The 15,686-nt window shown below is 47.1% G+C and overlaps 1 protein-coding gene across 1 annotated transcript in view; it reads right to left on the bottom strand.

The window, feature by feature from the left end:
* Positions 1-15,686, bottom strand: part of LOC103131633 (transcription factor COE3-like) — a 92,271-nt gene that overhangs the window by 53,372 nt on the left and 23,213 nt on the right. Inside the window, exons 5-6 of the mRNA XM_016666789.1 lie at positions 14,261-14,334; positions 9,868-9,936 (exon numbers count right to left, since the gene is read on the bottom strand). Coding sequence (XP_016522275.1) covers positions 9,868-9,936; positions 14,261-14,334 — 143 coding nt within the window. The remainder of the gene's footprint in view (positions 1-9,867; positions 9,937-14,260; positions 14,335-15,686) is intronic.

The raw sequence follows: 15,686 nt of genomic DNA on the forward strand, positions 1-15,686 counted from the left end.
TCGCGACCCCGAGCTTCTGGGCCCGGTACGCCTCCACAGGGCCCGGTCAAGATGGCGCTTCCGCTAAGAGGTTTTACTGCGAGGCTGAAGAAAGACGAGGCGGAGGATCAAACCCCCTGTCCTCCTCCTCCTCCTCCTCCTGCCTGTTCTGCCAGACTGCAGATCGTCGCCTCCAGAACTTTTCGGCTGGTAGAACCGGCTGGAGGTTCTGTGACCTGGGCAGCAGCAGACTTTTATCCTTTAACTGGTTGTCATGGCTGCTGGGGGTTGCTATGATAGGTGTAACGTCAAAGTGAACGAAACATGAGCCTCATTATCATCTTCTGGTCTCTCCCTGATTTTTTTCTTCTTGCACACAGTGGAGGAAAACCAGCATGGTGGTGGCAGCCTGATGCTGAGGGAGGCTTTTCAGCAGAAACAGGGAAGCTAGTTAGCATTGAGCTAACAGTCCTGAATGAACACCTGCTAAAAGCTAAAGGCTGGTCAGGAGTTCATCTTCCAAAAGACCCACAACAAGCCAGAGCTAAAGATGCTAGCAGTGGTTAGCAGTATGGTTAGCAGCAGGGCTAGCAGTATAGCTAGCTTCTGAGGTCAAACTGAGAACTTAGGATGTTCTCATGTTAAAGAAGCTTTTATTCTGAGGTGTAAGAGCAATTAACTGCAGCCTGAAGAAAGTTTAGTTAGGACACTTAATGAAGCTCAGTGTGATGTGTCTCTCTCTCTCTCTCTCTCTCTCTCTCTCACACACAGTGAGTGAGTCAGCAGCAAGTGGATCAGCTGAGAGGAAAATAAGGGAGCGGTGCTGCTGGACTGGAGGGAAATGAATTCGTCCATCGCTTCTGCATGGATGGTGCGGAGGAGAAGGAGCGAGCAGAGGATTCTGGGTAAATTATGTCTCCAAATTAGAACCATAAACATCGCTATTGTTGGTTTTTATTCCTGTTTTTAGAGTTTGCTGCAAAAATAAATCAAGTGATCAGATAAATAGGGTAGAAGTGGCATTGAATTAATTAGGTCTACTTATGCACACACACACACACACACACACACATTTATTTTTTTCTTGCTGTTAAAAAGTGTTTCCAAACAAGCAGCTCTGGACTTTCTGTTTTTGTGCAGACCCAAAAACAATTGCTCATTTGAACGTAAAATGCTGCGCGCACACACACACACACACACACACACACACACACACACACACAGATCAATACCAATTTATAATTCAGGATTGCTGGAGTTTGGGTTTTAGGGCAGCCTGGCTTCCAGCCTTCATAAATATTACAGTGTTATTGACTTGATCTCAATGAATTGGAGATTTTCTTCTTCTGCTTTTTTTCTTCTTCTGCTTCATTGCACCCCTCCCCCCTGCCCCCAAACCACGAAACTCACACACCTTTAAATTTAGTTCTGATCCTGAGGAATACAGTCTTCTTGTTTTATTTTCAGTGAGTTAAAGATGAGAGAAGAAACAAGCTGCAACACGGAGGCTGATAGCCTGAACACCTCCTCTCTCTCTCTCTCACACACACACCACGCACACACACACACGCACACACAGGCCAACACTCCGTCAGATCGAGTAGAGACGGTCTCACCTCTGAGCATCAGCGCTGTGTGTGTGTGTGTGTGTGTGTGTGTGTGTGTGTGAGATTTGCAGCCATGAAACTACAGCTGATGACGGTAACGGCAACTCGACCCAACGCCTGCAGAAGGCATTTCCGACCGAGCCGCCTCTGCTGCCGGTCCCTCAGCGACCCGATGCATTCTGTGGCGACGACGCGCCATCTGGCCTCAGCCTGAGACGCCGCCATGTTTAGGCACAGGTCAGGTAACCTAAAGGTCACCTGACCTGAGGTTCGGACTGCACCTGCAGGCATGTTCTGCTCACTGCAACTGAACATGGACTGAAAACCTAAAACCAGTCCAGAACCAGTTCAGATCTTTTGGATTTCCTTATATCTAAGGAACATGAAGGTTTTCACAAACCACCCTGAAGGTAGAAAATGAAATTCCAGAGTTGAAACCAAATGCGACAAGAAGCAAACGTTTGAACCTTCAGCATTAAAGCGGAAAAGGTTCGCTGTAGTGACTGGGAACGCTGGGAATGCTGGGAGAATCATCAGGTACAACAATGTGAGTCAGAACTTTAGTTTGGACCTTATGGACCAGAGCTGCATCCAGAACAGAACCATCAGCACTGCTGACCTCTGACTCTGAGACCAAATCAGACAGGAAGTGATGTCACACTTCTTCATATTCTACCTGCTGATTAACAACCGTTCCTCCCGACCAACTGGACCTGGTCCAGGACCTGGTCCTGGACCAGATTCTGGACAGGCTGGCCCAGGCTGGACAGGCTGGCCCAGTTAACCCTTTCAGCCTCTTCAATCATCAGCAAAACATTAACTTTGAAGAAAAATGGATTTTGTTTTTAGAGAAAAAGTATTTCAGTGAAAATGTGACTGCTAACCTGATACGGGTCGTCTCAGAGCCACGGTTCTGGTTCTGGATCACAGAAATCTTTAAATTGTTGAGTAGATCGCTATGATCTATATTTCCCACAATGCATTACTAAAAACCTTCTCAGCACTTCCTGTTGTCTCAGTCAGAACCACCATGATAGAAACAAGTTAACATAAAATGCTCCAATTAGCGCTGAAGTTTTATTCAGCTCCCCCAGGTGACCCCCCCACCACTCCTCATCCTCCATCTTCCTCTCTGACTCGGTGATGTTCTGTTTTATTGTAAATCTATACCGTTAATCTGCGAGGCTCCGATTGGCCGCGATGTCCCGATCGATGCGCTGCGATTGTTGGGAAGTGTCCGCTGGGACAGACGACCCCTGACCCTGCACTGAGTCCAGACTTCAGATCTACTGTTCCGATTTCATCTGACCAACAAACCAGAGAACATTTCTCACCGTCCTCTTCCTGATGTGCCGCCGTCACGGAGGATGCTTCAGTCATGAGACGTCCAGTCCTTCAGAAGCCTCTTTACGCCACAGTGACCAGAGGACAGAACCAGAAACTGGGACCAAAACCAGGCAACAAGATAGAAGCTGCTCAGGAACCAAGAAACTGACTCAAAAACAGGCAACAAAACCAAAGACCAGCAAACTGGAGTTGAACTGAGAAAGCCGCTGAGCCGAATGAAGGCAAATCAAAACCAGATCAGAAGCATGAAAGAATGAAAAATAGGCAGGACAGAAACCAGCAGGCTGAACAAAACCTTAGCAATCACACTTTCATTAAGGCAGAAGACTAAAAACAGACCAAATGGGAGTGAATCCAGCGACAGAACAGAGGCGGGACTGAAACTGGGCCAGAAGACAGAGGCGACTCGGGTTCAGACTCACTTTATCACATTGTATGTGACAGAGAGTTCAATGTTTCGCTGTTGGATCTCTGAAGGTTTTCCTGGATGAAACAAAGCTTAAAGCTTTTTCTGCTCCATTCGTGAATCGCCTCCTTAAATCTCCAGCTGCATTGCCGCCGTTTCTCCTCCCATGAGACTATAAAGCATCATAACTGTGAGACCAACATGTTGTTCTGGTGTTTCTTTACTCAAATGAAGATGAAACCATGAAGCCGTCAGCAGAAAGCCAAAGTTAAAGCTCTCCTTAGGTTTAATTACTCTCTGCAAACCTAACTTTGGTTCAGGGGATGACGGACGTGATTCGTTTATAATCACACTGTAGAGGTTTGCGATGGATCCAAGCATTGTATTGGTTAATCACAGCCAATGAATCAACATTGTGCACCAATCTGGATGCATTATTGAACAAAACAGAATTTAAAAAAACATATGAAAATGTAAAACTATAAATACTTGATAACGATCAGAACCAAACTGTTCATTAGAACGGACCGGGCCGGACCACTGGCATCATTTAGCATGTAGCATGAAAAGCTGTAAACAGATTGGATGAAGAGGCTACCTGATCAGAGGGAGCTCTTCCTCCAGTGATGGACTAAAACTCCTTTTATTCTGTTGCCAGTTTACGTGTCCCTTGAATGATGGAACTGCCTCACCAGCTCTACTAATGAGCTAACATTGGAGTCGGGTGAAGCAGAGAGACATCTAAAGGTTGCAGGACAAGCGGCTCTTGAGGGCCGCTGGCCTGCACTGCTCTGGGACCATTCTGGATCAGTTCTGACCGTCGTGACTCCACTTCCTTCACTCAGGTTCTGGGGCAAAGCAGCCAGCTTGAGCCAAAACACATCCTGTCAAAACTGAAACCCACTAAACTGCTGAAGGTTTGCTGCACTTCAGCAGGAGTCTACGGGAAACCTTACTGCAAAACAACAACAAGAGCATTAAGGCAAGAGCAACACAATCGGCTCCTAAAGTCATCCAGACTTACCCGAAGCTCTTACTATGGGTGATGTGGTAGTGCAGTGTTTTTCAACCTTTTTTGAGCCAAGGTACATTGTTTTCATTGAAAAAATCCCGAGTCACACCACCAACCAAAAATGTAGACAAAGATACTCTGTAGCCGCCTATAGTATATACATTCTTATCAAAGTGTCTTGAATAGGAATCAAATAAACACAAAAAAATATTTTTTTATCATATTTTACATTTCTTATTTCAAATTGCACTTAACATGTCCACTTCAGAAATACACCTGAACAGGGCCACAACACTGTCATTGTCATGATCCCTGTTTCTGTGTATTTATTTTTAGGGTTTTCTGTGTTCAGTTTCCTTCCTGCAGTCTCTGCGTCGTCCCCATTGATGGCTTCCCAGGTGTGTCTCATTCCTTGATTTCCCTCCATGTGTATTTAAGTCCACCTGTTGTCTTTGTCTCTTGTCGGATCGCAGTCGTATGTCAGTTGTTGTGCGTTCGGCTCTCCAGTTGAACTGAGAAGTCCTGGTCTGCTTAGCTCTCGTTTTCAGTCTTCAGTATATCAGTTGCTACCGGTAACTAGCTGTGTGCTAACTCTCTGCCGTGCCGCCTGTATCGGACTGTGTGAGCTTCTTCATTAAATCCATCATCATCTTTATCACAACCTGGGTCTCTGCGTCTCTCCTCACCACCACCTCAACCCAGTCAACTTATGACTGTCATGTGTGAATGTAGTAACATTCAAGCATCACTAATTCTCTTGTTTTAATGTAAAATGCTCTGTACCTACTGCCATCTAGTGGTAAGAAAATTACATGATTACGCCGCTAGTCACTGCTACAGCAAAGACACTCAAAGATGGCATCATTTGCAGATAATTGATTCGTTTTCAAAAAATCTTTAAAGACCAATTACCGTAATTTCCGGACTATGAGCGCACCATGCTATAAACCGCACCTTCACATTTTTTTAACCCTCCAGAAATTTACATATACCAGCCGCACCGGGCTACAGGCCGCTGGTATCTCTGTCGCTCTCGGTTTCCCATAAGGACCCAGCAGGGGGCAGCAGAGGGCTGCGTCCTAATAACTGCTTGATATATTAAGGACAAAGTTCTCCGTTTCCAAATCTGGTTTCGTTCACACCGACCTTAAGTGCAGAGGCTTTATTTCCCTCCTGTTCTGCCAGATTGATACTCCTCAACTTAGAAGCTGCATCATATGAGTTTGAAAACATTTCTCCGTCCTGCCTGCTGCTAGCATGTGGTTGTTCTAAATGAAAATTAGCTCGTTCTTCTTTGATTTACAATTTTGACTTCCAATGATTCACTTCCTGCTAAAGAGCCCCCTGGTGGTTGAAGAAAAATCCACAGAAAAGCCGCATGTTCAAAGTGTAGGAAAGAAGTAGCAGCTTATAGTCCGGAAAATACGGGAGGTGAAATTGGATAATTTCCACGGCACACCTGACGATCACTCACGGTACACTAGTGTGCCGCCGCACAGTGGTTGAAAAACACTGTGGTAATGGATGGAATCAGCCGCTTCTGTGATACAAAGAGGAGGAAGGGAATCTGCTTCCCTTAGGTTTCTGATGTTGCAGCAAGAATCCTCTCTCAAAGGAATATTGAGGCTCTAATTGTATAGCTAATTATACTGCCAAACAAATGTCTGAAATTCATAAAAATGACTTTCGTCATCTTCTAAGCACAACTGGAAATCTAAAAATGAAGATGTTTATCAGTGGACACTAAAGACCATCGGATGTCTTTAACAAATGGCTTTAAAAGCTCATTCTGGCAGCCAATTGTTGGCAACCACAAGATCTTCTGGAAACGTTATGATCTCTACAAAGTTGTCTAAAGCAAGCTGGAACAAAACTTCTCACTGCAAACTTACTGAAAATGATCAAATACAAAAATTCTTCGTCCAACCAAGGACAGTGTGAGATCACAGATCCAGAAGTACAAAGACCTCTGATCAGGAAAGAACCGTCTGAATGCCAAGGAACCCTCCAAATTTCGGGAGCTCACTGTTCCATAGCAGTGAGCTGGAGATGAAGTCGCCGGTTCTCCTCCTCCAGTTTCTCTCTCATCTCTCCAAGTCCTCAACACCTACAGAAGCCAAAGCAGCTCATCAGAAGCGTCTTCCTCTGGACTGATGCATCTCAACCACCTAAGCTGAATTGCCATGTATCACTTCTCTACTGAGAACCCAAAAAGCAAAACTTCATCAGAACCCCCTCCACTCTGCATATCTGAACTCTGATATGATGTTTACACCAGTCTTCCTGCAGAATGCTTTGGCCCCAGTTAATGCGATGCAGGAGAATTCCTGTCTAAATTAAACAGAAAAATAAAGGATTTAAACCTCAAATTGATCTGCTGTCTGAAGTAAACTCACTGTGAAGAATCATAAACAAAAACATCAACATCGCCTGTGCCTTGTTTACCACCGTTGACAGGTTAACCAACCTTACTTTGACTGAGCCACTGGACTCCAACAGCGCCTGCAGCCGACCTGAAACCTTCACTGAGAAAGTGGAAAACAATTAAATGTTTTCTGCCATGACGTCTTCCACGCTGCTCTTTGCTTGTTTCATTTTTGTTAAAATTCTAAAAATTGTTTTAGTGATGTCATCAGGGGTGAACCTCAGTGGGAACAACTAAACACCAAATCCAGAACCAACAATATGCAGAAAACAATTTCAACAAGTCAACCATGAAAACTAGAAGAAATGATAAATTACCGTCTCCTCTTCCAAACTTTCCTTCATGGATCTGATCTGAACAACAACCTGGTTAAATCAGAACCAGCATCACTGAAAACAGCTGCGTTCACCCGGTTTCCATGGCTATAGTGCTGAGACTGGCCTAGTCAAAGTGTTCAATGGCATCCACATAAACAGACTGGTTCTGGTTCTGTTGGACCTCAGTGTTGATCCTGAACGCTGCTGCTGGCATTCTGACTAAAACCAGGAAGTTAGAGCTCAGAGAATGCACTTTAAAACACTGCTGGTAGTTTAGAAATCACGGAGCGGCTCAAAGATCTGCTCCGGTTCAGAACCAGAACCAGAGGACCAAGCCTTTTCTGCTGAAAACTTTCTTTAGGATCCAAGATGGAGGCGAGGTGCCGCTTCAGATGTCGGTCCTTTCACATTAGTGCGTTGTTCCTGTGAGGCCCCTGCTTGTTTGAGGTCAAAGGTCACCCTCCATCACGCTAAGCGCGCCTCCCCAGTGCTGTAAATGGAACCTCTGAGGGGTCGTGACCTCCATGTAAGGCTCAGGAGGTGACGGAGGCGGGGGCACCGCCGGCACTGCGGGTAATTACAGCCCAGCCTCCTCCACCGCTTTGACACTCTGAGGCAATTTATTGCCCCGCTCGGGCAACTTGGCCACCCATCTAATTGCAATATTAGCGTGTAATAACAGTGAAGCTGCGGCGATCCGTCAGCGCTGCGATCTGCTGCCTCGGCAGGATTTCAGCCATTAACGGCAAACGGGGAAACGAAGCGACTGAGAGGAGCATCGGCCCGCATTTATATTCACACACAGCGGCTGCAGCAGGGCCAGCAGTTAAACCTGAGGCAGCATGCAGGTGTTGCAACCTGCAGATGGCGCTGCACCATGTTAGGTGATGGAGACAAAATTGAAACTGGAGTTCAGAAACAGACAATGTTTGATTCACTCCAACCAGAGTCCGGCTTTACGGCAGCCGCATCATTTGCATGATGGGTCACTGAAAAGCGCCATGCTGCCCCTCCAACCCCCCACCCACCTACGCAGGGGGCAGAGGGGTGGGAAAGGGGGGCAACACTGCAATAAATCCCTGCATTTGTTAACGAGCTCTAAAACGCAACTAAACCAGTGGAGCAGTAAATCAGCCGAGAACCAAGAACCAACAAACACCAAGTGTTCACAGAGAGAGAGAGAGAGTGTGTGTGTGTGTGTGTGTGTGTGTGTCTGTCTTGGTTGTCGGTTCCTGTGCCAGAATCGCAGCGTTAAATGCAGAGAAACCGAAGGAACAAACAAGTTTGGACAGGAAACACTGAGACCAGGGCTGGTTCTGGTTCTGGTTCTGGTTGGATCGGGCCTGGCTGTAGGAAGCAGATCTTCAGCACTGTCTTCAGCTTCAGCTAGTCTATCCGAGACAGGACAGAACCGGTCCAATGAGACCAGAACACCGACTTGTTATTTGTGCACCGGAACAGAACCGAAGGAAAGATCCAAACCAAACAAACCAGAACCTCCGATAAAAAATGGACTCAGAACCAGCAGAACACAGAAAAACAAATCAACAGCATTTCTAACCAAACACCAGAACCTCCAGAACCAGAACCAGCAGAACCAGAACCAGCAGAACCAGAACCAGCAGTCCGCGGATATTTGAGTCCCCAGAATGTGCTTTTATTGTGAAAGGCTGTGTGAGCCGAGTCTGCGATGAAACATCGAGAGGCGACAGAAAAACACATCAGACACACCAGAGGTGAGAGGTCGCGTGTGTGTGTGTGTGTGTGTGTGTCTGTGTGTGTAGGTGTGTGTGTGTGTCTGTATGTGTAGGTGTGTGTGTCTGTGTGTGTAGGTGTGTGTGTGTGTGTCTGTGTCTGTGTGTCTGTGTGTGTAGGTGTGTGTGTGTAGGTGTGTGTCTGTGTGTGTAGGTGTGTGTGTGTGTCTGGCAGGTTGGGACTTGCAGCTCTCTGCTGGATGAAGCGTCTCACCTGGCCACAGACCAACCCCCCCCCCCCAATGCGGCGACTCGGCCAACGCGTCCAAGGACGGAGGGAGGGTGAGTTCTGCTGCTCCTGACTGGGTTAAAGCGTCTGGGTTTGAACTGAGCAGGAGGCTCCTGGTTCTGGTTCTGGTTCTGGTTCAGAGTCAGCGGCTCATCAGAACTAGCAGCTGTTTCCCGGGTCTCCGGGCGATGAAGGAGAAGCGGCGTCGGCGGCGGCCTCGACTTGCCGCCGCTCTGATCGTGTTTTCGCCGCTTCCTGGTGTTGATGAAACGGTTCGCAGGAAGTGGGAGGTGAGAAACAAGCGAGGCGACAGGAAGCAGGAACGGAGCCGCCGCCGCGCCAGCTGCACCGTGCTTTAATTAGGCCGCGGCTCAGACTGATGCTGCAGCAAGAGGCTCAGAAACACATGCTGTTCACGGACCGGAACCGGGCCCGGTACCGACCAACAGAACCAGAACCATGAGCCCAGATTACTGAGCAGTCTGAAGTGAACAGAGACAGAAAGCTGGACCCATCAGAGCAAGGTCATGTGAGGTCATGTGAGGTCATGTGAGGTCATGTGAGGTCAGGTGAGGTCATGTGAGGTCATGTGAGGTCATGTGAGGTCAGGTCATGTGAGGTCATGTCAGGTGAGGTCATGTCAGGTGAGGTCATGTCGGGTGAGGTCATGTCAGGTGAGGTCAGGTCATGTCAGGTGAGGTCATGTCAGGTGAGGTCATGTCAGGTGAGGTCAGGTGAGGTGAGGTCATGTCAGGTGAGGTCATGTCAGGTGAGGTCAGGTGTGTTCCTACCTGTCGATGATGACCGGGTCCGAAGGCGTTTCGTTCCGGTTCCCACAGCTCTTCTTGTCGCAGCACCGACTGTGGAAGGAACAGAACCGTTAGAACGGGCCAGACTCTTCAGAACCACCTGGAAGCAGATCGGTTCTGGTTCTGGTTCTGTCGACTCTTCCACCCAATCTGAACTCATGTCTGCAGCATCGTCTTCATCTCCTCAGGAGGTCAGAAGTCCAAACCGAACCGGCCCGACTCATTGTGGCAAAGTTCTGACAGCAGAACCCGACCTCTTCAAGCCTGCAGCTCCAGAACCGGACCTGGAAGAGTCTGGTTCTGGTTCTTCCCCATGTCGGCAGAACCGACCAGTCAGAACCAGAACAAAACCCATTCAGGCGGTTCTGGAGGTTCTAGAGCCTGACCGGGTTGAGCCCAGAACCAACCCAGACGGGCCAAGCTCCTGGTTGGTTCTGACCCAAACACATTTCAGGAGTTTTAATAAATGACATTAGCATGGCTAGCGGTTAGCCGCTAACGCCTCCTCATGTTGCTGCAGCCGTCCAGAACCAGAACTCTGAGGAGCGCCGGGTTTCTGTGTGGGCGCTGCAGAGCTGGGTGGAGCTCAGTGTTGGCGTCCCGCAGAACATTTGGACTTTTAAAGTGAAGATCAGAACCGGAACCGGAACCGGAGCGGGTTTTAAACTCATGATGCAAAAAAAGTTTCTGTTCCTAAAAATCCAGTTAAAATATTTAAGGATAATTTAATGACAATGAAACAAATGTAAAAAGAATCAAAACAGATTCTATTAAAATGATTTGTTTAAATATAAAATGAAAACATGAAAATAAAGTTTGCATGAACATCCATGAAGGCCTGACATCAGAAGATTTGGAGAAAATTTTACACGTTTAAATTGTAAAATTATCAAACTGACTTTATTAAAGTTTGTTTGGTTCATTAGCAAAGAAAATGAAAAGTGAAAGAATCCGAACCGGGTCAGTTTTGGCTCATTTTGATTCGACCTTTAATTTCTCTATGAGGATTATTCAAATGTTTGTGCAGCCCTGAGTTTCGCCTGCAGGCACAGTAAGTATCCAGTTAGACGGAGGAAACAGGCAGCATTACTGATCCTGGATCAGAAGAAATGCATTTAAAAGTTCAGATGTAAACGGATCTGCTTGAGTTTGTTCCCATAATCCTTCACGAGAAGCTGCCTGACAGTCAAAGCGCAGGGAAAATTGCGAGCTGCTATTATGAATATTTTCACAGTAAAATGAAATGAAACGGATCCGGCTCAGACGATCCGAGTCGTTCCCGTTTCAGCCTCAGAGGAAACATTTCCGGATTTGTTCCGATGAATTTCCTGGAATTTATCCATCATTAATAACAAGACATGAAGTCAACATCAGATTTAATCTCCCAACAAGCTTCTTCTTCTCTTACGGCGCTGAGCAGCATTAGCATATCTTCCGGTAATTCTTAAAAATTAATCACGCTGCATCTGACCCGTGACGTCCAATTACACTCCAGCATCGGCCCCATGCTGTCCTGAATCAAATTGCCATTTGACAAACAAGCGTCAAATCGAGGCTTCGAATGCCAAATGAGACGCTTTATGAATCATTTATCACGCTGTTTGATCTCTAAGTAGAGAAAAATCAGAAAATCAGCGCAGTGTTTGTGTCTGGGCGGCTGCTGCCGTGCGACTGTTGCCACAATAATTTATTCCCCAGCTACGAGGAACCATTAGTGAAAGTTCCAGGAGACCAATTAGCATTGGAAACCCAGTGGTGCTGCTGTGGTGACAAGCTCCTCCAAACCGCCAAAGAAGTGTTATAAACAAACCGGACCCCAGGAGCCTCTGCTGGGGCCCCTCCGGGGACCGGGGCCCCTTTCCAAACACCAAAACAAACCTTGGCTGAGCGTCCAGTGTGCCGCCTTAATGACGCTTCCCCCGGCCCCGGGCGGCCGACACGGGCCGGCTAATGACTGAGAGGTGTGTGTGTGTGTGTGTAGGTGTGTGTGTTGGAGGTGAAATAAAACAAATTGCTGCTGCTGTCACTCTGCTGGCTGCAGCTGCTACACACAGAGCAACCCGGCAGCAGCGCTCAGCCACTTCAGACTCCCCAGAGAACATCCGGGTTGTGATGTCACATCCTGTGAAACCTGGGGCGCCCTGAGGCCGTGACGCTCTGATCACAGCGCCAGAATCCACCGAGCAGGACAGAACCCGAGCGGTTGTGGAAGAACCGGGCCTTGTTCTGCAGCAGAACCTCTCCGCTGGCTGGACCCTTTCCCTCCAAATCAAACGGCTTCATGTCTAAAAGTTGAAAAGCTGCAGGAACGATCATATTAGTGGACTCATGTAGAAATGATTTCCTTTTCTGCAGATGTTCTCAAATCTGCGCTGAATCTCAGTTAGCAGAACTTTCATGGTTCTGATCGATCCAACAGAATGCTTGGGATGACGAGGCCTTGAATTATTGATCAGCTGCATGAATTTCCTGGCATTTATATCAGATTTTCTTGCGCGCTCTTTGCTCCATCTGACAATAATTCCAATTAGGAGCATTAATGAATCATTAGAAGCGCATGAACCGGCTGGAGCTGCAGCACAGGATCGATGCAGCGACGGAGCCTCACACGATTAAAACTACGACTTCTCCCATCGCTGCAGGTCCGGTCCAGATGTTCTGCCAGCGGCCGGGACGTCCTCACCCAGCGGGTGAATCAGAATCAGATCAACTTTATTGTTCCAGGCGCGGCTGTCCGGTGGCCAACAGGTGCGGACCCGGCGAGCAGACGTTAAACATGGCGGTTAACGGTTTGAAGGCTGCTGACCAAAGCTACGAGCTCCGGGAGGAGAGAGAGGCTCCGTCACACAGGACGGACAGTTCAGAAACATTTCGGAAAAAGAAAAAAAAAGCCATATGTATAAACAGACTAAGGGTGGGTTCACACTGCAGCCTGAAGTGACCCAATTCTGATTTTTTGTCAAATCGGATTTCTTTCGCCGGGCCGTTCACACAGCCACACATATGCAACCTGTATGCGTTCTGCAGTCTGAACGGGCAAACGACCTGAAAGTGTCCCGGAGCGGCTTGCTTTCACCCCGGTGTCTAACATTTCTTTGATTACAAATCCCATCAGTACCAGTTATAACTTATTCTTAGCTCTGATGAAGACTGATGAGATGTTACCATATGTACCTATACAGACTAATTTAAGCGAGAAGTTCAATTTTAGTAATTACTAACAGCAAACTTAAACACTTTCTGCAATCATTTCCTATGTTGAACATTTCCACATTTTGGCTACGACTTCCCCAGATAGTATCTAGTGGAGATGTCTCTATTCATTTTAAGTATTTTAAATGCTAATAGTTGTTTTCTAACTGTTCTATTTCCCCCTTACTTTTAAGGTTTTCTATTTAAATTCAGTTATTATTATTATTACAAACACCAAAAACTTGTTTATTATCAATTCCACGGGTCGCCATCATGTTATCTAACAACCTGCTAGCTTACCATAGCTTCCCCCTCCTGCCCCCTCTCACACACCTGCCCTGACACACCTGCCCCCCTGCCAGCATGAAGCGCTGCCTCTTCATGAACATTTCCTTCTTACCGGGCTGCAGCAGATAATCGATCTGTTCCTGGTCGCGTCTCTCTCATCTTCCTCCGACAGCAACCAGGAAAGGGCAGGGGGGGGCAAAGAGGACTGAGGGATTTCGATGGATAAACCTTATGCCCATGGATAAAATCAACCAATGTTGTGGTTGATAAAATATCATATTTAATAAACTTTTTTTGTGAAATTATGAGCGCCTTGGTCGCCCTATATGTGCATCAGTCTGTACGTCAGACGGTTCGCCGCACAGGAGTTCAAACTGAACGCAGTTTTTCTGTTCAAGCTGCAACATTGCTCAAATTTACACCCCTCGTCATACTTTTACCCGCATTTGGCCAGTGGTGGGTGCTAAATTACACCCCTGCATAGCTAAGCTAACAGGGCTATTCAAGTTTTAGTTTTGTTTTAGTTTCATAAAAACAATGTGAACATTAAAACTCCATTTCTGGTAAAATGCGAGCGCTGCTGAGCCGTAGCACAGATTGCATCTGCTTTGACCTCAAAGGTTAAGGGGTTATTGATAATTGTTCCAAGATATTTATAACTTTGAACAATCTGAATAAAACCTGGAGCAAGGCGGATTCTTTCTAAAATCAATTAACATCGTTTGGTTTTAGAGACGTTAATGTCCAGAAACAACCGACCAAACCGGCCAATGAAACCCTTCACCAGAACTTGGTGCTGTTCCAGATGTTGATGGTAGCTGCAGCTCATCATCACCTGCAGGTGCCGCAGGGCGATGTCTCACCTGTAGACGCTCACCTGGCTACCAGTTCTTACCTGCACATGATCTCGTGGGTGAGGAGGACGCGGCACATCTCTGGGTTCTTGTCCTGACCTTCATACAGGATCGGCTGCAGAAACACAAGCGGGACACGCAGGTCACTTCTGACAGGAAGAACATTTCTCTAACACTGCTGTTTCATTCAAACCACTTTCATCTGGGAATAAACCAGTTTACTGGGACACAAAAGAGTCCTAACTCAACAGCTGTCCAGGCCAGATGTCCCACCCGGTCCTCAGGGGACAGAGTCCTGTCCTGCAGGGTTTAGATTTCCCCCCTGCAAAGCTCCATGATTGCATCACTTCCTCAACCTCAGAGTCTGTTCCCTTTAGGACTCGTCTCCGTAAACGTTTTGCTCTGGAGCCAAATGCTGCTTGGTGTTTTGCTCAGAGGCTGAAATCAAACCTACAACCTTCTGGTCACAAGATGACTGCTCTGCCCACAGAACCAGAACCACAATTCTTATCAGCTGATCAGGACGGACACTCCTACCCTCCCTCATCCTTCCCAGGGAGTCAGTGTTAAGATTGGGAACCTGTGTGTGTGAGTGAGTTCTCCTTCTCTGACCTCCCACTACTTCATCCACCGTTGGAAACAAACCTCATGCACACACACACACGCATGTCCCTGGGGGATGATACATTTAGCATAACGACTAGTTGAGCGTTATTGATCCTGCTCTGTTGCTCTGGACCGGAGCGGACAGCATGCGGCCGCATCAGGAGTTGCTTTGGTGGAAACACCTTGACGCTCCTTAGCAGCTTCATCGTAATGTCTGCCGCTGGTGGCGCTGATAGTTAGCCTATCAGAAGCTATGCTAGTCTAAAATGGCATCTCAAGGCTAAACATGTAGCAGCTAAGGCTAATTGTCAGCATTTACATTCATCACTAAAAGAAAGGATGGACAAGATGTTCCAGAACATCTCACTGAGTTGGTGTCCAATTCTGGACCTGGGAGGTTCTGATGGTCCATGTGAACCCGGACTCTGGGTCCAAGCAGCGCCAAGTGTCTTTAGAGAGTTTGGGTCATTGGGGTCATGTTTAGGTCTGTATTTCACATTTCTGCTTTATTTCATGGTAAGTGAAAACAATCTGAGTTTTCTGACACTAAGGAGAAAATTTGAGGAATGTCGACCAATCAGGGGTCTTCTCCAGGAGGTGAAGGTGGGAGCAAAGTGTGTGTTTGTCACTGTGGGGTGTGTGTGTCAGGATTCTTGTCTCCAGCATGTCGTCACGGTGCCCTATTAGTAATTATTGATCGGCTGGAGCAGCTCGGCTCATCGATCGGTGACATGCAGACAAAGCAGAGACGGCGGTGTTGGTGTGTGTTGTTGGTTTGGTTGGGGTGTGTGTTGGTTTGGTTGGTGTGTGTGTTGGTTTTGTTGGGGTGTGTGTTGGTTTTGTTGGGGTGTGTGTTGGTTT

Source organism: Poecilia formosa, unplaced genomic scaffold (assembly GCF_000485575.1).
Source record: "Poecilia formosa unplaced genomic scaffold, Poecilia_formosa-5.1.2 Scaffold798, whole genome shotgun sequence".
NCBI lineage: Eukaryota > Metazoa > Chordata > Actinopteri > Cyprinodontiformes > Poeciliidae > Poecilia > Poecilia formosa.